At 50.8% G+C, this 21,073-nt stretch overlaps 2 protein-coding genes across 7 annotated transcripts; both read left to right on the top strand.

Moving 5' to 3' along the window:
• The first annotated feature begins 503 nt into the window (after positions 1-503).
• On the top strand, positions 504-11,933 carry IL17RC (interleukin 17 receptor C). Of its 4 annotated transcripts, XM_054595929.1 has the most exons (19): positions 504-811; positions 1,103-1,124; positions 1,320-1,472; positions 1,752-1,826; positions 1,918-2,027; positions 2,816-2,927; positions 3,256-3,300; positions 4,772-4,911; positions 5,125-5,184; positions 6,758-6,812; positions 6,902-7,083; positions 7,168-7,218; positions 8,432-8,477; positions 8,628-8,749; positions 9,026-9,085; positions 9,622-9,670; positions 10,935-11,030; positions 11,147-11,185; positions 11,281-11,933. In XM_054595929.1, the coding sequence occupies exons 1-19, from the start codon at positions 707-709 to the stop codon at positions 11,907-11,909; spliced, it is 2,151 nt and encodes a 716-aa protein (XP_054451904.1). In that variant the 5' UTR covers positions 504-706; the 3' UTR covers positions 11,910-11,933. The 4 variants fall into 4 exon arrangements, with proteins under 4 accessions (XP_054451904.1, XP_054451906.1, XP_054451905.1 ...); XM_054595931.1 differs by lacking the exon at positions 1,103-1,124; XM_054595930.1 differs by lacking the exon at positions 11,147-11,185.
• Positions 11,934-12,121: 188 nt separating this feature from the next.
• Positions 12,122-20,992, top strand: CRELD1 (cysteine rich with EGF like domains 1). Of its 3 annotated transcripts, XM_054595318.1 has the most exons (11): positions 12,122-12,201; positions 12,671-12,863; positions 13,089-13,171; positions 15,768-15,878; positions 16,203-16,294; positions 16,924-17,100; positions 17,185-17,280; positions 18,222-18,305; positions 18,444-18,539; positions 18,756-18,890; positions 19,674-20,991. In XM_054595318.1, the coding sequence occupies exons 2-11, from the start codon at positions 12,690-12,692 to the stop codon at positions 19,886-19,888; spliced, it is 1,263 nt and encodes a 420-aa protein (XP_054451293.1). In that variant the 5' UTR covers positions 12,122-12,201; positions 12,671-12,689; the 3' UTR covers positions 19,889-20,991. The 3 variants fall into 3 exon arrangements, with proteins under 3 accessions (XP_054451293.1, XP_054451292.1, XP_054451294.1); XM_054595317.1 differs by lacking the exon at positions 12,122-12,201 and having other exon boundaries at positions 12,209-12,863; XM_054595319.1 differs by lacking the exons at positions 12,122-12,201; positions 16,924-17,100 and having other exon boundaries at positions 12,209-12,863; positions 19,674-20,992.
• Positions 20,993-21,073: the final 81 nt, after the last annotated feature.

Below are 21,073 nucleotides of genomic sequence, written 5' to 3'. Positions count from 1 at the left end.
CATAGCAAAAGCACAAATGGGACTCCTGTCTGCCTGGCTCTGGATCCTGGGTTGCTTCCCCCACCCCTACCATAGGCCAGGAAGTGGTGAAAAGCCCACTTTCTTGTCCCTGCCATTAGAACTCCTGACCCACAAAGGGTCACTGAAGCCCAGGGAGTCTGTGTGAAGGGACCCTGGGTGCCCAGTAAGCGAGGATCCAATGAACACCAAGATCTCAGAGTCATGTGGGAAGCAAAAATGCCCCAGGATTGCTCAAGCTCTGGGGTGCACTCACAGCCCTCCCTCCTCCTTAGGGACTCCCAGGGTGAGTAAGGGCTTACTTAACCAAGAGGCCAGTCTGCTACCGCCCACCTCCAGGGTCCCTCCCAGCCAGGGGAGGAGGAGGGGGAGGAGGAAAAGAGGGAGGTGAGGCTGCTGGCTCCCAGTCCCGGTGTTGGTGGGAGGGGCAGGGTGGGGCGGGAACAGCCAGTTGCCTGCCAGGAGTCAAAAACGAAAGCATTTCGGCTGGGAGTGAGACTGGAGTCAGGACTCCCAGGAGAGGGAGTGTGCCAGCTCGCCAGCTCTGGGACACTGGAGGCTGGGGGGAGATTCTGGCCGCTCCTGTCCAAGTGCTCTGGCCTGAGCGGGAGCAGAGGTGAGGTGTCTGCCCCCCCCTTGGGGGGGCAAGACAGAGCCTGAGGCCTGGGTGCCACCTGGCACCTGGAAGATGCCTGTGCCCTGGTTCCTGCTGTCCTTGGCACTGGGCCCAAGCCCCGTGGTCCTCTCTCTGGAGAGGCTCATGGGGCCTCAAGACTCTGCTCGCTGCTCTCCGGTGAGTCTGGGACTCCGGGAAGGTTGGGGAAGGCTCAGGGTTCAGTCTGAGGCCCATCAGGATACTAGCCTGGCTCCTGTCACCGCCACCACCACCAGAACTGCCCTGGCTGGTCTGTCTGGTACTGATGGGGTAAGAGGCGAATGGAGAGGGGGCAAGAGCTGGGTCTCTCTTCTTCTGGAAGGGGCTTGGAATAGGGGGCCCCAGAAAGAGGTAGGCGGGGGTCTCGAGCAGGGAAAGATGGTTAGATGTCGGACCATAAACTCTGACTCTCCTTTGTATCATTCTCAGGGCCTCTCCTGCCACCTCTGGGGTGAGTAGTCTACTTTTAGAGAGAAAAGAACTTCCTAGGTTGGTGGAAGGGAGAGGAGCTGTCCCAGTCCCAAGCCCTCATGGCCCACCTTCAGCCCTGGATGATCCCGAGCTCCTTGGCCCTCTGAGGGTATGAGGTACAACCAAACACTGGGTTCAGAACAACTTTAGCTCCCACCCTGCCCTTCACTCACAGATGGTGACATGCTCTGCCTGCCTGGGAGCATAGTGTCTGCCTCGGGACCTGTGCTGGTGCCCACTCGCCTACAGACAGAGCTGGTGCTGAGGTGCCATCAGGAAACGGACTGTGACCTCTGTGTTCGTGTGACCGTCCACTTGGCTGTGCATGGTGAGCACGTCATCCATGAGCACATGTGAATGTATCTGGTATGAGCTTGAGGATCAGGCAGCCTGCCAGACAGCACTGGACATCCTCCTGGAGGACCGTCTCCTGGAGGGCACTGGCCAAAGGACCCCCAGGCCAGTCTGCTCTCCCCATCTGGTCCCCAGGCCCCATGCCTGGCCCCTGCTTCCCTGCATGAACTTTCTGGAAGGAAACCAAACCCAAAGCCAGCCCAGAGCAGGAGCCCACTACCCTGACATGGGCCTTGTTCTCGGGTCCTTCCAGGGCAGCGGGAAGAACCTGAAGATGAGGAACAGTTTGGAAGAGCAGCTGATCCAGAGCTCGAGGAGGCTAAGAATGGTAAGGAGAGCCCTGCCGGCCCAACTGCCCTTTGCCATGGCCTTGCCTCTGGCCCCTGGGCCTGACCGACCTCCTACCCTGTTGCTCGCAGGCTCTCTCCAGGCCCAAGTCGTGCTGTCCTTCCAGGCCTACCCTACTGCTCGCTGTGTCCTGCTGGAGGTGCAAGTGCCCGCTGCCCTCGTGCAGCCCGGTCAGTCCGTGGTATGCGACATAATAATAGTAATAATAACCGCCTTCTGAATATGAAATCTATAAAGCGCTTCCACGTGCATTATCTCTTTAAGACATGACTCTGGTCAGGGCTGTGCCCTTTATGCTCCAGTTTCCCTGTCTGTAAGGTAGGGATAAGAATAGTCCCATTTCACATGGATGTTGTGAGAATTAAATGAGGTGACAATGCCAGATGGAGAAAGTGTGAGTGGGAGAGGGAGAGTCTGTGGGCTGGATCCACTCCTCTGGCCTTCCTGGCTTCCCGTATCTGCTCCACGTACAACCCGTGGTGCAGGGAGCTGGGGCTGTCCCTGGAGGTGTCTGTCCACTTGGGCAAGTCACTCAAACCCTTTGACTTCCCCCCCTACCCCCAGCCTATATCCTCTGACCCGGAAAGTTGCTGAGTGGTAGAACATCTGCTGGCCCACCTCACAGCAATTGTGAGGGCCCCTGAGGCACTGGGTGTGAGATCCGCTTCTGCGGGGAGGGGTGTCTGATCACCTCAGCTTTGTTTGATCCAGAGCAGCTGGGGTTGGTGCAGGGATTCAAGTAGCCAGCGCCCTTATCCCTGCCCTGCTGATAGCCATATTGAGGGGGCGTGCTTTAGAGTTGGGACCCCTTGAAGGAAACTTCAGTGGCAGAATTGCAGGCCACACAGTATGAATATAATCCTTGGTTGGGGAAAGGGGGAAGGGGTGGTCCATGCAGAGGAGCCCACTACGCTCGGAAAGGATTCTGAGCCCTCTACCACAAGCCTTCTGCCGCCCATCTCCTCACAGGGCTCTGTAGTATTTGACTGCTTTGAGGCTGCTCTAGGGGCCGAGGTGCGAATCTGGTCCTACACTCAGCCTAGGTACCAGAAGGAACTCAATTTCACACAACAGCTGCCTGGTAAGTGGCTCCAGAGCCTCTCAGGGGCCCCAAGTCATTGCTCGCCTAGTCTCCCTCCTCTTTGGCCACTCCCCTTCTGCTTTCACTCCCTTCCTAGTCCTATCCTCTCTCAGGCAGCTCCCATCCTCCCCACAGTCAGTTCCTCCTGCCTCTTCTTCCCAAGTGACATGGCTCTCCCACCCCGGGGAAGGGGCTTCGACACTAGGTAGATGTGGGCAGTAATCAGGAGACAGGGAGCCCTTCCCAGAGCTCCCCATGGGTTGGGCTGTCCCCCCTTCTTTCCTTGGTCCCCAGTCCCACCGGAGGCTTTTCTGTGATCTCTCCCCAGATTGCAGAGGGCTCGAAGTCCGGAACAGCATCCAGAGCTGCTGGGGTAGGGGCTGGGGCCAGTGGGTCTGGGAGGAGGGAGGATCAGGGTCTGGAGTGTGAGAAACCCTTGCAGTTGGCTTCAGGCCCGGGCTGCCACATCCCAGAAACTTGCAGAGCTCATTCATGCTTTCGTTCATTCCTTCATTTGTTACACATGAACTGTAATAGCTCCTACTTTGTGCCAGGCACTGGGAACATAAAGGTGGATCTCTCACTCCCTGTAACAAATATTTATTAATACCAGGAACATCTAGAGGCCCAAAGCGCTGTCAAGCACTCTCCCCCATATATCAAATAAAAATAATACTAAACCATAAAATAAGGGCTAGGAAAGTTAAGGTTCTGATTTTTTTCAATGCACTATTTAGATTTTTTGTTTTGTATTTTCTTTTTCATTGTAGTATAATATACATATGGAAAAGTGTGTAAAGTGCTCTAATTTTAATGTCTAGTTCCATTCATTTTCTAATATGTATATACTTGCATAACTACCACCTGGACCAAAACATACACACTGTGTTTTTTTTTAACTCAAATTATTTCAACTTCATTTTCTTTTTGGTTCCTTTCATCTCAAGCTTGACCTGCCTGTTCATAGTAATCCCCTAAAGACTATTCAAGCCCCGAGCTTTGATGATACAGATACACGTTGTGCATTTCAAGTCATCATTCATTCAGTTGATTCACTTATTGAGCAGATAGTTACTGAGTAATTACTCTGCCCAAGGCATAGCACTAGGCACTAGACATAAATCAACTAATAAAACTATCAAAAATCCCTGGCCTCACCGTGCTGATACTCTAACTGGGAGTCAGAGTCAAGGTGAGGGAAAGGGAGGACACAATTAACACAGGGAGATGTGAAATAGGCAATAGCTAGAGGTTCAGAAGAAAGTGCAGGAAGGGGGGTTAGGGAAGTTGGGAGGTGCAGCTGTCAGGGACGCCTCACTCCAGAGGGCTCCATGCAGAGGAAACAGTGAGCGTGAAGGGCCTGAGGCAAGAGTATGTCTGGTGTGTTTCAGTATTAGGAAGGACGCAGGTGTATCTGCAGCAGATTAATTAGCGCTAGGAGATGAGTTTAGAGTGGTCATAGCATCCAGATTGGATAGGGTCTTGCAAGCCTTTGTGAGGACTATGTCTTATCCCCTGGGAGTAATTTGGGCAGGGTGGCATCAGAGGGTTCAGAGCACAGGAGAATGATTTATTTTACAGTGGTTGCAGGATTCTTCTGGCTGCAGAGAGAGAAGCAAAAAGAGGGTGGTCTCAAGACCACATACTGGGGCCTCCTTGAGCTTGGTCCCCGGCTGCTGGGACAAAGCCTGGTCTGAGATGGGAACACTGGCTCCATCCTCAAGGAGCCTCCCAGTCTGAAGAGTTTGAAGGGAATTCAAAAGGGAAAGGGTCAGTCAATGGGTATGGCCCAGGCTTGGGTGTGTAGAAGAGGTGAAGGAAATCTCTCTTTGGCTCCCCCACAGCCCTGCCCTGGCTCAACGTGTCTGCAGACGGTGAGGATGTGCACCTGGTGCTGGATGTCTCTGAGGAACAGCACTTTGGCCTCTCCCTGTACTGGAACCAGACCCAGAGCCCTACAAAACCATGGTGGCACAAAAACTTGGTGAGACCTCTGCCTCCCAGGCCAATTCTCACTCTAGGCTAATGCCCATGCTAAGGATGCAAGGGGACCCTTAAAGAGGACACAGTGACCCACACCCAAAGCAAGGAATGTTGGTGGGGGAACTGCTGAAAGCCTGGTTTCCTTAACTTTGGCCTCCAGCCTTCCCCTCTTCATTATCGTCTCGTACTTCCCCCGCTTTTGCTTCTCCCACAGACCGGGCCGCAGACCATTACCTTGAACCACACAGACCTGGTTCCCTGTCTCTGCATTCAGGTAGGAGCAGAGCCTAGCTGGATGCCAGGGGAGTTGGTGAGGGGGTAGCTCTGTCTTTGACTCACTATTCTCCACCCTCCTCTTTGAGGTCAAAACTATGGCTCCCTAGGGTGACTGGCCTTCCCTTGACCTTTGGCTGTCTTATGCCTTGTGCTTGTTACATGCTCCAAATGCTCTGATCCTCCATCCACAGGACTCCCACTTACGCTCCATTCAGATGTCACCTCCTTCTTGAAGCCTTCCTCTACTCTTCCAATTCCCCCTTTGTGTTCCCCTGGAGTGGAGAGCATGTGCTATGAATGCAGACTGGTTTGAGTCCTGACTCTTGTCATTTGTTAGCTGTGTCACCTTGGGCAAGTCATTTCACCTGTCTGGCCTGTTTCCTATCTGTGAAATGGGAAGAATAGCAGTACCAGCTTTATAGAGCTACTATATATAAGGAAGTGTGCCACATCCAGGCTTATGTACGCTGGCTCTTCCTTCTCCCTACGATTGCACATTTAATTGGTCCTCAGGTCCTATCTATTTGACCTCTGTCCCTTATTGCCTTTCCCTCTCCTCAGCCCAGTTTGGGCTTCTATCACCTAGACTGTTTCAATAATTTCCCATCCCACCTCCTTTCCCAGAACTTCCCTAACATTCTAGGCCCCATGTTTTGACCCCCGACTGAACCCTTGCCACTGTCTTTCCCATGATTCCCCTTGATGGGAATTTTGTTCCTTACAGGTGGAGCTATTCATCAAGATACATCCACCTCTGTGCTTTTGCTCAGTTGGTTCCCACTACCTGAAATGACCTCACTTCTTTTCCATACAACCAAATCCTTCCAGCTCACATGTTACCTCTTTCCAAAAGTTTCCCCCAGTCTCCTGGCCTCTTCTTTCTACACATGTCCTTATACTTCTGTCTTTCCTTGTGCATTTATCATTTCCTTTTTCATTTGGACATCTGTCTCATTTCTTCTTGGATGCAACAGATGCTCAATAAATGAGTGATCAATTTTTTAATTTATATATGTTTTATCCTTACTGCAATGGTGAATTTGTCATTTCCTTGAAGTCAAGGAAATAATAGCTAATTCAAGTTTATTAACTCCCCCAGAGCCTTGCACAATGCCTGATTCATAATAAGTGTTCTTAATTAAAGGTTTGCTGAGTAAATTTATATAGTATTATCTCTAGCGCTTAGCACAGGACTAAGCACACAATGGTGCATTTTAAAAGTCTATTGAAAGAATTAATGAATGTGTCTTTACACCTACAACAGTGAGTGCCTGAGATATAGTAGGTTCTCACAAAGTGATTGTGGCTTTAATTATTGAATGTCCCTAGTGCCTACCAGAGTGCTAAGACACATGTTTATTAAATGAAGATGTTTCCAGATGTTGATGTAGGGTTTCCTGGAAGAATAAATGTGGGCATCTCTAAGGCCTTGCAAAGGGTAAAGGAGCAGGCGCTGTCTGTGAAATATTGGCCAAATGAATATGTCCCCAGTGCCTAGCAGAGGGCCTGGCATGTGCTCCTGGAAGGTTGGTTGGGGTGACCTAGCCAGTGGAGCCCTGTTTCCTTTGCAGGTATGGCCTCTGGAGCCCGACTCCGTTCGAACGAGCATCTGCCCATTTGGGAACGGTGAGAGGACCCGCAGCACCCGGCCAGGGCGGGAGCTGTGCGCGCTGACAAGTGCGGGGGCGCGCAGTGACCATGCCCTCTCGCTGCAGATCCCCGCGCACACCGCAACCTCTGGCGTGCTGTCCGGCTGCAGCTGCTACCCCCTCGGGGCTGGCGGCTGGATGCACCATGCTCGCTGCCCGCTGAGGCCACACTCTGCTGGCAGGTACCAGGCTGGGGCCCCTGCCAGCCGCTGGTCCCACCGCTGCCCCGAGAAAATGTCACTGTGAACGTAAGCGAAGCAGCAGGGTAGGAGGAGGAAGGTAAGCCCAGGAGGCTGTATTTCGTGACTTCACCCATTCCCCTCTTACCACAGAAGGCCCTTGAGTTCCCGCTGCTGAAAGGCCACCCCAACCTCTGTGTCCAGGTAAGAGAGGGGAGCCACAGCACTGTGTTGGGGCAGGACCGACCCTCCCCGGACCCCGTGCGGACCCCCAGACAAGGCACTGTCTTCTGGACTTACTTTATCCTTGGATCTCTGAAGCAAAGTGGTTATAGGCTTCCTTTTTAGGAGTTCCATTATTTACCTTAGCAGTGCCAGGGACCCTGAGCCAGTCACTTCACCTCTCCGAAGGTCAGTGTCATCTGTTCAATGGGGATGATAATTGTGACTGCTTTATAGAATGGTATGAAGATTACATAAGAGAAACACTTCAATTTAGGGTCTGGCACAGTCTAAATGTTCAACAATTGTTGGCTGCTTTTATTATTGCTATCATTATCCTATTTCCGTGCCTATATAATGGGTTGCTCTATAACTTCACAGGATGATTATAAACATACTCACTCAAGATTTGTTGAATATCGCCCTGGCTGGTGTGGCTCAGGGGATTGATTGCCAGCCTGTGAACTGAAAGGTCACTGGTTTGATTCTCAGTCAGGGCACATGCCTGGGTTGTGGGCCAGGTCGCCAGTTGGGAGGGCGTGAGAGGCAACAGATCGATATTTCTCTTGCACATCCATGTTTCTCTCCCTCTCTTTCTCCCTCCCTTCCCTTCTCGCTAAAAATAAATAAATAAAACCTAAGAAATAAAAAGAAAAGTTTTGTTGAATGTCTACTATATGCCAAGCACTGTTTTAGGCACTTGGAATAGATGTCCATGAATAAAACCAATAAATATTTCCATTCTTAGAGTGTTTATGTTCTAATGGAGAAATGTAGATAATAGATATAATAAGTAAATTATTATAGTAAGTCAAAATTGTATATAAATACTATGGAGAATGGGGGAAGGATAAGGGAGGATTGAGGTTGCAATTTCAAGTGGGGTGGTCAGGTAAAGGTCTCTTTGAGAAAGCAGCTAGAGAGAAATGTATAAAGCGTCTTGTCAGACACAAAGAGAGCTAACTTAGGGTCATAAGTCCTGTCAGCATAGATGACCTCACAAAGCTGAGGCTGAGAAAGAGGGAGCGACACCCAGTCACCCAGACTGGAGCCCAGATCTTCCTAAGGTTGGGTCCAGAATGCTGACCCCCACGACCCAACAGGCCTCCCCTTGCCTATTCCTTCTCTTCTTGGGTCTTTCTGGCCTTGGCTCTTGCTTTTCTTTGTGCCCCTAACCCTGGCCCCTTCCAAGCAGGTGAGCAGCTGGGAGAAGCTGCAGCTGCAAGAGTGCTTGTGGTCTGGTGAGTGGGGCTTGTCCAAGGCTGGGACAGGGCAGTTGCAATAGTAGTAAACCCTGGATGTGCCAGCTCCTGGGGGTGAAGGCCAGGCATGGGGAGGCACATGGCAGCCCCCAGCAATGTTGGGTCTTAGAGTGGACTCATCCCTTTCAGACTCCCTGGGGCCCCTCAAGGATGATATGCTGCTGGTGGAGACACGAGGCCCCCAGGACAATAGATCACTCTGTGCCTTGGAACCCAGTGGCTGCACCCCACTACTCAGCAAGGCCTCCACGGTGAGGGTTGATGGGCCCTCCTCCATATACCTCTCCAGCTCCATCTCAGACCTGACCTCAAATTTTCCCTCTATTCAGTTTTTCCCTCCCCTATGCCAGGCTCTGTGCTGGTCTGAGAACATGGGAGTGATTCAGACCTGAGCCCTGTTCTCAGTGGCCTCTCAGAAATCTTCCAGCCCTCGCACCCTCCTTCCCCGCATTCTGCCCAGCTGCAGCCTGGTGGCCTCCTAAATGTGGTGCCCCTAGGTGACAGTCCCCTACCCCTTGGCTTGGCAGAGGGCAGCTCGCCTTGGAGAGCAGTTACTAGAAGACCTGCAATCAGGCCAGTGTCTGCAGGTGAGTAGGTGGCAGGAGAACCCTGCCCCAATGCCCAAGAGCAACAGGCCCAACACTCTACCTTTGGCCTCTTACACTTCTGTGCCTCGCAGAGGGCACCAGGGAGACTCTCACTGTTCCTAGGCAGAGGCCTCCTCACTGTCCTTCTAGCACCCACCCACCATCTATTTTTGCTCTTTTTGTGTCTAGTCCTGGGGAAGCTAAGAGTTGAAGAAGAATAGTTCCTGTCCCCAAGTTGCTCACTGCTGGCTAAAAACCTGTAAAAAGATAACATTCACATGTGCTAAGTGCTAGTTTCCCAGGAGAACTTCAAGGAAGGGTCTCTTCATGTGGGCCAGATCTGGCATGGAGGATGGCACAGTCCAGGCAGTAGGCATAGCATAAGCAAAGGCAGAGCAGCTTGCAGGAACTTGCCGTGTGTGGGGGAATATATACATAATTGAGGCTGGGAATTTGGAGACCAGGCTGGCTAGAACTTGGTGAGTGCTGAACAATAAGCTGAGAGCTCTGCACTTGGTTTTGTTTGTGTCTTACAGCTATGGGATGATGACCTGGGAGCACTATGGGCCTGCCCCATGGACAAGTGTGAGTATTATAGGAACTGCCCTTCCTCTTCATAGCTCTCAAGGAGCTGGAATCTTGACAGGTACCATTCTTGGGGGCAGCACACACAATGGCCTTGTCTTCCCCTGGCTCAGATAAATCAGAGGGTCATTCCTTCATTCATTCAGAAATTAGAATGAGAGCTTCCAGGGAATCCCAGCATCACCAAGACACAATCCCTTCCTCTGCCCCAGCCATAGAAGGCTAGAAAGACATTAGCCCCAAATCACTTACATTTGGTAAGTGTGAGGTATTGAAGCACTTTCTATAAAGTAAAACTGTCAAAAGTCATGAATGCATATAACAGGGACCTGACTTCAGTGGGGCGAGGAGGTTAGTGGAAATGTTCAAGGTGAACTCTGCAGACTGATTGAGGTGAAGGAGATAGAGATCCATTTTTTGTGAAGAATGTGGAGTGGTCTTTTGAGGAACTCCAAGGTGGTCAATGTGGCTGGCATGTCTTGGGAGGCAGGCCCCTGTCATGAGATACAAGGGTCATGTAGGACCTTGAGAGCCAATGTAGGGAATTTGGAATTTAACTTAAAGAGTAGCAGGAGCTTCCCAAAAGACTCCATAATCAGGGTTGTATTTTTTAAGAAGATCCCTGGGGCTGCCATGTGGTGAGTGAATTGGAAACAAAAAAGAGGTCAGGGATATCAGAAGGCTGTTGCAGTTATTCAAGAGAGTGAAGTCAAGGACCTGGACACTCTAGGCAAAATAATATTGCTGACATTTGAGAACTTATGGCATGGCACTCTAAGTGCTTTAAGTGTATTAACATATGTAGTCCTCAAAACAGATCTATCAGTAGGTACTATTGTTATCCCAATTTTATTTTATTTTTTAAAATTATTTATTTATTTTTAGAGAGGGTAAGGGAGGGAGAAAGTGAGGAGGGAATCATCGATGTGAGAAACACATGGATGGGTCGCCTCTGTACTGTGCCCCATTGAACTGGGACCTTTCACTTTACCGGACGATGCCCAGGCAACTGAACCATACTAGTCAGGGCTGCTATCCCAATTTTACAGAGGTGAAAAACTGAGGCAGAAAATGAAGTCACTTATCCAAGGTCACCCGAGTATATGGATCTATTGATATGTTCATATGACATATACTGGCTCTAATACTATATAGACTTTGGGCAAGTCACTACATTTCTCTAACCTTCAGTTTTTCCCCTTCCTAAAGTGGAGTAAAAGTATACGGTCTCTAACTAGCCCATCTCCTCCCCTGGGTCTACCAGATATCCACCAGCGCTGGGCCCTGGTGTGGCTGGCCTGCCTACTTTCTGCTGCTGTGCTTTTCCTTCTCTTCCTTCTCAAAAAGGACCATGTGAAACGTGAGTCATTTCCGGCTCCCCAATCCCCAGGGGCAGGACTAGAGCGGGGCTGGGAGTTCACGGAGAGGAGGCAGTGGCTCAGCTCACTCTCTGCCTCCACCCCTCTCCCCTGACAGAGTGGCTGAGGCTCTTGAAGGAGGATGTCCGCTTGGGGGGTGAGTGCGAGCAAGCGCTGGGCGGGGGGCCGCCCCCAGAGGGCCGGGCCTCGGGCCATCTAACGTCTCCCTTCCCCCTCTGTTCTTTTTGACAGCCGCCGCCAGGGGCCGCGCGGCTCTGCTCCTCTACTCCGCCGAAGACGCGGCCTTCGAGCGCCTCGTGGGCGCCCTGGCGTCGGCGCTCTGCCAGCTGCCGCTGCGCGTGATCGTAGACCTGTGGAGTCGTCGTGAACTGAGCGCGCAAGGGCCCTTGGCCTGGTTCCATGCGCAGCGGCTCCAGACCCTTCAGGAGGGTGGCATGGTGGTCTTGCTTTTCTCTCCCGGGGCCGTGGCGCTGTGTCGCGAGTGGCTGCAGGATGGGGCGTCAACGCCTGAGGTGCACGGCCCACATGACGCCTTCGCCGCCTCGCTCAGCTGCGTGCTGCCGGACTTCTTGCAGGGCCGGGCACCTGGCCGCTACATCGGGGCCTACTTCGACAGTCTGCTCCACCCAGATGCCGTGCCAGCCCTGTTCCGCGCAGTGCCAGTCCTTGCCCTACCCTCCCAGCTGCCTGACTTCCTGCGGGCACTGCAGGGGCCCGGAGCCCCCCGTCATAGGGGGCTCGCAGACAGGGTGGAGCAAGTGTCCCGGGCCCTTCAGCCCGCCCTGAACAGCTGCCTCCGGCCCCCGGGGACCCAAGAGACAGGACGCGAGATGGGACCTGTGGCAGGGGACGGGACTTGAATAAAGGCAGATGCTATTTTTCCATCCACATCTCTCCAATGTGTCTCTCTGAGCGATCGGCTAACCTAGCAGGCGCCAGTCCTCGTCGGCCCTTTAACAACCAGACAGGTGCAACCCGGCGCCACCTCTGGTTGGCTGACGCGGGGTGACGCAATTGCACATGGCTCGCCATCACTGGCTGCGGCGTGGGCTCCGCCCTCCGGACTGCGGGGCTGGCAGAGGTTGCACGTCTTACGCAGGCGGCGGCGGAGGTGGCGCTGAGGACACTGAGCCATCTGCGCCCGCGGGCTGGGTGGGTCGTCTCTTTCTCTCCTGCAATTTACTGGGATATGGATCCTTCCTCGCCGGCTTGTGGGCTGTGCCTTGGCTACCCGTGGGCCCTGAACCTCATCCCCTCTCTTTAGATCCGAATCTGGGCTGCTCGGCGTAAAATCGTTCATCCGCTAATTCTCCCCAGTACTTGGAATCTGATCCATCCTCCCTAATCCCATTGGTCCTCCCCCTAATAACCCATATTCAGACCCTAAAACAATGGGCTGACTCCTGCCTCCTTGCCAAGGGTCCAGGATACCTCCCCAACAATAACAAAGATACTCTCACACATTTCCCCACTATAACCCCTCTCCTGGGCGTACCCCAGTCCAGTCTCCATTTCTTCTTATAACAAATCTGGGATCCCAGATCGGTGGCACCTCAGAACGAACCCTTTTCTTTCTCATCTGGCTTCTCCAGCGAATCCTACCCATGCCCTCCATCTATAGGTCCCCAGCCTGGGAGAAGATGGCCCTGCGACCCCGGAGGGGCCTGGTCCCAGCTCTGCTCTGGGGCCTGAGCCTCTTCTTCAGCCTCCCAGGTCCAGTTTGTCTCCAGCCCTCTCCTGCTCCCCAGTCTTCGCCCCCAGCTGAGCCCCATCCATGCCATACATGCCGGGGACTGGTCGACAGCTTCAACAAGGTGGGTGTACCAGCAGCCTGATTGGTGGGACAGCCGGCTACTATAGCGAGTGATTGAGAATGGGGAGATCTGGGATGAAAGTCTGTATGTTTACTTAATAATTGTGTGGTCTTGGCCTGGTTGCCTCTCTATGCCTGTTTGCTGGTCAGTGAGATGCTGAAGTGCTAGAATGTGCCAGGCACTGTACTTCTGTACTTAGGTATTACTAATTTTCTCCATTTCCAGGGCTTGGAGAGGACCATCCGGGACAACTTTGGAGGTGGAAATACTGCCTGGGAGGAAGAGAAATTGTCCAAATACAAAGACAGGTAAGGGGCTAGAAGGATGGGTTTGTATAGCTCACCTCCCAGCCTCTGCTCTACTGGTCGGGGTCTAGCGCCTCTTAGGGAGTGCTTACTCATTCAACAAATACCACTGAATATCTATAGCACAGATAAATAAGGCAAGCAAAATCTCATCCTCAAGTAGCTTATATTTTTGTAGAGGAGATACATAGTGAGTAATGAAATAAATAATGTCGTTAGGGTGGACTACAGAATGGTGGGAGGCATCGTGTTCAAGGTGTGACATTTAAACAGAGAACTGAAGGGAAGAAGCAAGCTATGTAATGATCGGGAAGAGGTGTGGACAGAGAGACTGAGCTTGGTATATTTGAGAAGTGACTGGAATGGAGTGATAGAAGATGAAAGCAGAGGCCCAGGCCTTGAAGGCTACACAGAAAGGAGTTTGGATTTCATTCTGAGTATAGAAGGAAGCTATTGGTAGGTTTTGAGCAGAGAAGTGATGTGCTCTTATTTATACCTTTTAAAGATTACTCACATGGCAGTGTAACAAGCAAACTATTAGAGGGCCAGGATGGAGGAAGCAGAAAGACCAGCTGCGAGGCTATGCATAGTCTATGCAAGAAGGTAGCGGGAACTAGTGTGCTATCTAGTGGTGAACCAGGTGAGAAGAGGTCAAATTCTGGGTATATTTTGCAGTTAGACTGATAGGACCTGATGATGGATTTGTTATGCGGTGTGAGAGAAATAAAAATAAAAGATACCTACTAGGTTTTGGGCCTGAGCAACTGGGTGAATTGTGGGGCTGTTTTCTGAGATGGGAAAAGCTGAAGGAGAAAGTTTTGAGGTGGGGTGGAATTGGGTGTTCTCTTTGAACATGTTGGGCTGAGATGTCCATTAAACAGCCAAGTTGAGTTAGATTTAGATTAAGATGAGATAGTATCGAGAGGAAAGGTCTGAGCCCTAGGCCATCTAGATTTTCAAAGTCAAATTAAGGAGAAGGAGTCGTCAAAAACTTTTTTTGGGAGTTAGACGTGGTTGTCAGTTTTGACCCTTGGGAAGTCCTCTTATCCTCTCCAAGCTTCAGTTTCTCATCTGTAAAATGGGGATATTAATACCCACTTTGCCTATTTCATAGGTCTGTGGTTAAAAATTAAACTGTTTGGTTTTGTTATGTAACATTGATCATTTTCCTCTCCCTCAGCAGGCCTGTTTCTTTATTTGGGAATGAGGGGATTGGCCAGGATAACCAGGATAACTTTCAGCTTTGTAATGGCTCCTGGTTTTCTTTCTTTCATTTTAAAAATCACCTCCTCCTATATGCCAGGCACTGTTTCAGACTCTTTAAATATATAACATAATACATTGTGTGTGTGTGTATATATATAGATATATATATATCTATATATATCAATGTTTTTGTTGAGGTAGGATACATGACACATAAAATTTACCATTAAAGACATTTTTTTAAAAAGATTTTATTCATTTTTAGTGAGAGGGGAAGGGAGGGAGAAAGAGAGGGAGAGAAACATTGATCAATTGCCTCTCGCATGCTCCTAACTAGGGACCTAGCCTGCAACCCAGGCAGGTGCCCTGGTCGGAAATTGAACCTGTGATCTTTTGATATGCAGGTCAGCGTTCAACCCACTGAGCCACACCAGCCAAGGATAGAGACATTTTGTACACTCACAGTGTTGTGCAAGAATTACCACTAGTTCCAGAACATTTTCATCATCCCAAAAAGAAACTCCATATTCATTAAGCTGTCATTCCTCCTTCTCCCCTCCCCTCTGCCCCCGACAATTACTAATTTGCTTCCAGTCTCTGTGGATTTGCTAATTCTATTGGAATCCTACACTAATGTGGCCTTTTATATCTGGCTTCTTTCATTTAACATAATGTTTTCAAAGTTCGTCCATATTGTAGCATATATCAGTACTTCATTCCTTTTTAAGGCTTAATAATATTCTGTTGTATGGATATACCACATTTTGTGTATCCATTCATCATTTGATGGACATTTGTGTTGTCTCTACCTTTTGACTATTGTGAATAGTAATACTATGAACATTTGTGTATCAGTTTTTGTTTGAACACATGTTTTCCATTCTTTTGTGTGTAAACTCAGGAGTGCAATTACTGAGTTATATGGTGATTTCATGTGTAACTTATTGAGGAACTACCAAACTGTTCTCCACAGTGTCTGCACCATTTTTCGTTCGCACCTGTAATACAGGATTCCAGTTTTTCTGCATCCTCACTAACACTTGCTATATGATATGTCTTTAATTATATCTACCCAGCAAGGATATATACTCCATTGTGCAGATTCAGGAACTGAAGTCTTGTACAACAAACTTGTAGAGGAGGTATTTGTCCCTTTTTACAAATGAGAAAACATTTTACAAATGAGGTTCAAGAGAGGTTGACTTGCCCAAGGTCACACAACTAGATTTGAATTCAGGTATGTCTGACTCTCAAAACCAGTATCCCTTCCATTATGCCCTAAGGCCTTTTCCTTTGACACTGTCATGGTATAAGGAGTCGGGGGAGAGGAGACCTTAGGAGGGTGGTGGGTGTAGTGGAACATGTTCCCAGCCCTCCACCTCTGTCTGGCCAGTGAGACCCGCCTGGTGGAGGTGCTTGAGAACGTGTGCAGCAAGTCAGACTTTGAGTGCCACCGCCTGCTGGAGCTGAGTGAGGAGCTGGTGGAGAGCTGGTGGTTTCACAAGTGAGTGCTGTGGGGGCTTTCCCAGGGCGGGGGCTACAGGCAGGGCCTCGTGGTGAAGCAGGGAGTCGCATGCTAAGAGCGGTGTCTCGTTTTGGCTCTTTCTTCCAAACCCAGATCTGCTAAGGACTTGCTGAGGGACCCAAGCTTTCACTCTGAGCTTCAGTTTACCCCTCTGCCAAATGAGGAAAGGGCGTTGGTCACGTGGCCTTATGGGTCTTTTGGCACGATGGGCTGTATCACAGATTCTGTGGGAGGTTAGGGGATGGGCAACACCTCTGACACTGTCTAAGGTCCCCTTGCTGTCACACCACCTCCTCACCCCAGGCAGCAGGAAGCCCCAGACCTCTTCCAGTGGCTCTGCTCAGATTCCCTGAAGCTCTGCTGCCCTTCAGGAACCTTCGGGCCGTCCTGCCTGCGTGAGTTATTCAAGTTCCTCTTGGGGAGTGGGAGGGGACTGCTGAGGCCAGGACTCCTGTCCTGGCTCTTCCCCTAGCAGGCTGTGTGAGCTTCCGCTGCTCAGATAACTCCTTGGAACCTTAGTTCTTACCTGCTTCACGGGGCTGGTGAGATGAGCAAAGATATGGAGCTAGACTGAGTCAGATGCTGCTGTGGTTTTTATCTCGTATTTGAGAAATGCCTCCACTTCCACCCTCCTTTCCCATGCCTGGATCAGACCAAGCTCCATGCCTAAGGGGGCCTTCATGAGGGTTCCAGGTGCTGTCCAGAAGCCCCCATTGCCACCACCTTTTTCTACACATAGTCCTAAGTCAGGAGCTAAACTTCCTACTAACCTCCTTTAGAAAATTCTCTCCAAAAGCTGCAGATAAAGAGTTAATGACAAAGATGATCAATTCAGCCTTTATAAAAGAAAAGATTTATAAAAACCTAATTGTTCCACAATGGGGTAGTGGTTACGTAAATTTTATACAGTTTATGACAAAATATTATGTTGCCATTAAAATTAAATTTTCTCCCCCCGAATGTTAATGTTTTCTATATACCAGATTGTTTTTACAATCTCACCCGTTTTGGTGTCTGCCCACAGCCTGTCCTGGGGGCGCAGAGAAGCCCTGTGGTGGCTACGGGCGTTGTGAAGGGGAAGGGACTCGAGGGGGCAGCGGGCACTGTGACTGCCAAGCCGGCTATGGGGGTGAGGCCTGTGGCCAGTGTGGCCTTGGCTACTTTGAGGCGGAGCGCAACGCCAGCCATCTGGTATGTTCGGGTAGGTAGCCAAAAAGCAAGGCTCTGGGCAGGGGCTGTTGGGGTGACTGCCTGCCCATCCTCATACTTCCCCCCTTCCACCCAGCTTGTTTTGGCCCCTGTGCCCGCTGCTCGGGACCCGAAGAATCGAACTGTTTACAGTGCAGGAAGGGCTGGGCCCTGCATCACCTGAAGTGTGTAGGTGAGTGGGGCTGTGCCCTAGATCTGGGGAGATGGGCAGGGGCCTGGGCTTGGTTTTCCATTAATACTCACATCTCTGGGATAGACTAGACCAACACAGTTCCCATCTTGATGGAGATCTCATCATGGTTGGGAAGGCAGAAAAGTAACCAGACACTTAGAGTATAGACTGATCTTTGTATACTGAGAGATGTCCCTGATCCAGCTTGGTGGTGGGAGGGAATCAGGAAAGGCTTCCTAGAGGAGGTGTCACTTAGGCCAAGTTTGGAAAACTGAGGAATGGTTAACCAGAGGAATGAGGATACTGAACTTGGGTCAGGAAACCTGGGTTTGAGATTTCGTTTGGTCTCAAACCTAGCCATTTATATGACTGAGAGTAATGGCTAAGGTGCTGTAACAAAAAGATCCCCAAAGATTGTGGCTTAAAGAATATAGAGGTTTATTTTTATCTTAAATTACAGTCTCAAAGCACGTGGCCCAGGCTTGCAGGGAAGCTTTATTTGTCACGATCATTCAAGGACATGGATTCCTCCCTTCTTACTGTGCAGTCATCCCATTGGGTATTGACTTTGTGGTAGAGGCTCGGTCATGGGCACCTCAATCTAGCACTCAGGAAATAAGAAAGGGGAACAAGTGCATGGGTGAGTTCAAGCCCATTGTTTTAAAGCCAAGCTAAAAGTGGAGCGCTTCACTTCTGTTTACATCCTCTTGGCCAGAACTCAACCGTAAGGCTGTACTGGGCTGCAAGGCAAATTGGAAAATGTAGTCTCTGCCTGAGCAGCCTGGAGTCCAGCTGCACTTCTGCTCCTGTGTTGGTGGACAGCCCACAGTTGCTGCCATGCTATAGGAGCCTGCCAAGTCCATTCCCCAGCAATCCTTGCCTCAGCTTCCCTATTAGTGAACTAGGGATTGGAATTCCCCACCTTGCTGCCCTCCTTACAGATATTGATGAGTGTGGCACAGAGCGAGCCAACTGTGGAGCTGACCAGTTCTGCGTGAACACAGAGGGCTCCTATGAGTGCCGAGGTAAGTGTCCACTCCTGCGGAGGAGAGGATGTGGCAAGGGTAGGAGCTGCTCCACACCTGTTCTCCCCAAACCTCTGCCTCCTCAGGCCTCCTGGGCCTAGGGGCAGCTCCCAGCCTTATCTCTTCCCTCTTCTCCAGACTGTGCCAAGGCCTGCTTGGGCTGCATGGGGGCAGGGCCAGGCCGCTGTAAGAAGTGTAGCCCTGGCTACCAGCAGGTGGGCTCCAAGTGTCTCGGTGAGTCTCCTGCCAATGGGCCATAGGTACCTTGGAGTGTCTTGCCACCATGAATTGAGAGGGGCTGGAATATAGAGGGGGTAGGGGAAGGAAGGGTGGAATGTTACCTCGGCAAGGGTAGAAGGGAGTGTCAGGATGTGGGAGAGACGGCGTCAGGGGTGCTGCATGTGGGACCCTGGCAGTCAGAGCTCTGATCCCTCCTCGCCCTTCCTCAAGATGTAGACGAGTGTGAGACAGAGGTGTGTCCAGGAGAAAACGAGCAATGTGAGAACACAGAGGGCAGTTACCGTTGTGTCTGTGCCGAGGGCTACAAACAGATCGAGGGCATCTGTGTGAAGGAGCAGATCCCAGGTGAGTTCCAGCCTGGCCCCCAGCAAACACCTTCTCCAGGCTGTTACATGCTCTGCCCCTCACCCCCGACCCTTCAGCCCCTATGAGGCTGCATTGAGACCCTAAGCCTACATCTGATCTCCAGAGTAGCTTTTGGTGTCCTCAGAGCTCCCTAGGGTAGAAAGACAGTTGGACTTGGCACCAAGCCACTATGCCTCCCCAAGCCTCTTTCCTCATCTATCCAATGGGGCCAGTTCTAGTCCAGGTCTGCTGAGAGCTATTGTGGGCCATGGTGTGGTGAAATGGAAGACAGTTACAAAGATGGCAGTAGTGATTACTTCCATAGTTCTTACCACATATGAAATACTGTTCCAAGCATGTTGCATGTATTAATTTACTTTACCTCTAAAGCAAATCCAAAGCTGTAGGTATCTTTCTCATCCCATTTTACATAGTGAAACCTAGGATGCCAAGAAATGAAGCAACTTGCCCAAGGCCACGTGGCAAGCAGGTTGCAGAGCCGGGAGTTGAATCCAGGCAGTCTGGCTCTGGAGCTAGGCTGGTATGCTTAACACATGCTGTCGCAACTCACTTACCGCATGGCCTTGGCCAAACCTCTTCACCTCCCTGAGCCTGTTTCCCATTTAGTGAGACAAGGATAATTACTGCCCCTCTCAGAGTTGCTCTCAGCAGTAAATGACATCGTGTGCTGGCATGCCCAGCAGGCATGTGGCAGCAATGACAGTGTGTGGGAGGCTCCAGGAATGGGGGAGGAATGACAGGTGCCTCTCTCATTCCTTGCAGAGTCGGCAGGCTTTTTCTCAGAGATGACGGAGGACGAGCTGGTGGTGCTGCAGCAGATGTTCTTTGGTGTCATCATCTGTGCACTGGCTACTCTGGCTGCCAAGGGTGACTTGGTCTTCACTGCCATCTTCATTGGAGCTGTGGCAGCCATGACTGGCTACTGGTTGTCAGAGCGCAGTGACCGTGTGCTGGAAGGCTTCATCAAGGGCAGATAATCTCTGCCACACCTACAAGATCTCCCACCCAGGCTGCCCGCAAAAGTCAGGCCTCTCTCCTGCCTAGACACTCAAGGCAGCTTGCTTTATTTTTGAGAATGGGATAGGCACCCCCTACCCACCTCTGGAGCAGCCTAGGCACTCAGGCCTGGGCAGGTGATGCCCATGGGGGTGAGGAAATAGCCCTAAAAGGTAGATGGCATAAGATCTTGGCCTTGTGGGGACCGAGCAGACTTCACAATGTGTGTGGATTTTTTAAAGTGTCTCCTTATGGTGGCTGCTAGTGAGCTTTGGCCTCTGCCCAGGATGAGCAGGGAGGTCGGTCCCTGCAGGGGAGGGCCCAACACACTCACCTCCTGCCAGCTGCATGCTGCCAGCCCCTGTTTGGTATTCACCCCACCACTCCCTCAGCCACTGATTTATTTATTCATCTCAGGAAATAAAGAAAGGTCTTGGAAAATGGAGAAACTTCAGTGTTACTACCTGCTCCCCACCCACCATGGGTTGGTCTAAGCTACTGAGCCCACCCCTACCCTTGGGGAAGTTTTCTAAAACCCCGGGAAATTGAGGGCTACCCTGATGGAGAGGTAGAGGGAGGAAAGAGGAGAGACTTGGCGCTGAAGTAGCGTTAGGAGAAGGGAGATGGATGCAGGCTTACAGGTGAAACTTTCTGGGTTCGTACCAGCTATTATTTGGGTCAGAGGACCCTGGAAAAAAATGACTTTCATCTCTGAACTTCACTATTCTCATCTATAAAATGGGCATGATAACGCTTTCCACTCAGGCTTATTATGATAAATAAGGTGAAGAAAGTGAAGAGCTGAAGACTGTACAACAAATAGTAGATGTTCAATAAAATATTGGTAGCCTTATTTCTAAAACTGCTAAAGGTCCAGTGCCCTTTCTTTAGGCAATCCCCCTTTATCCAACACATACTGGACTTGGAATTATTGGGGGGTGGGCCTCCTACCTCTCCTCTGAAGAGGATCCTGGCGTGGCCAGAGGGAGGCATGAGCCAAGTCCTAAGGGTTTATTTCTTTGGCACAAAGAGGACAGTCAATCTAGACAAGCGAGCCTCATCCCTCCACAATGGGATGTGTTTGGAGCACCTGAAGCCCGTTCCCCATACCTAAATCCATGCATGTCCACCCTGTATTCCGCATAAGTCACAGCCTCTGTGCAAAA

Source organism: Pteronotus mesoamericanus, unplaced genomic scaffold, assembly GCF_021234165.1.
Source record: "Pteronotus mesoamericanus isolate MK-2021 breed Mesoamerican mustached bat unplaced genomic scaffold, CSHL_Meso_final scaffold_54, whole genome shotgun sequence".
Classification (NCBI taxonomy): domain Eukaryota; kingdom Metazoa; phylum Chordata; class Mammalia; order Chiroptera; family Mormoopidae; genus Pteronotus; species Pteronotus mesoamericanus.
Note: the sequence above shows the minus strand (reverse complement) of the source record. Positions and strands in the feature narration are given on the sequence as shown.

Coding starts and splice junctions, on each gene's coding strand:
- IL17RC (XM_054595929.1), top strand. CDS start 707: ATGCCTGTGCCCTGGTTCCTGCTGTCCTTGGCACTGGGCCCAAGCCCC. Junction 9,671..10,934: donor GGCCTGCCCCATGGACAAGT/GTGAGTATTATA, acceptor TGGGTCTACCAG/ATATCCACCAGCGCTGGGCC. Junction 11,031..11,146: donor CAAAAAGGACCATGTGAAAC/GTGAGTCATTTC, acceptor CTCCCCTGACAG/AGTGGCTGAGGCTCTTGAAG.
- CRELD1 (XM_054595317.1), top strand. CDS start 12,654: ATGCCCTCCATCTATAGGTCCCCAGCCTGGGAGAAGATGGCCCTGCGA. Junction 16,295..16,923: donor CTTCGGGCCGTCCTGCCTGC/GTGAGTTATTCA, acceptor GTCTGCCCACAG/CCTGTCCTGGGGGCGCAGAG. Junction 18,540..18,755: donor GGTGGGCTCCAAGTGTCTCG/GTGAGTCTCCTG, acceptor CCCTTCCTCAAG/ATGTAGACGAGTGTGAGACA.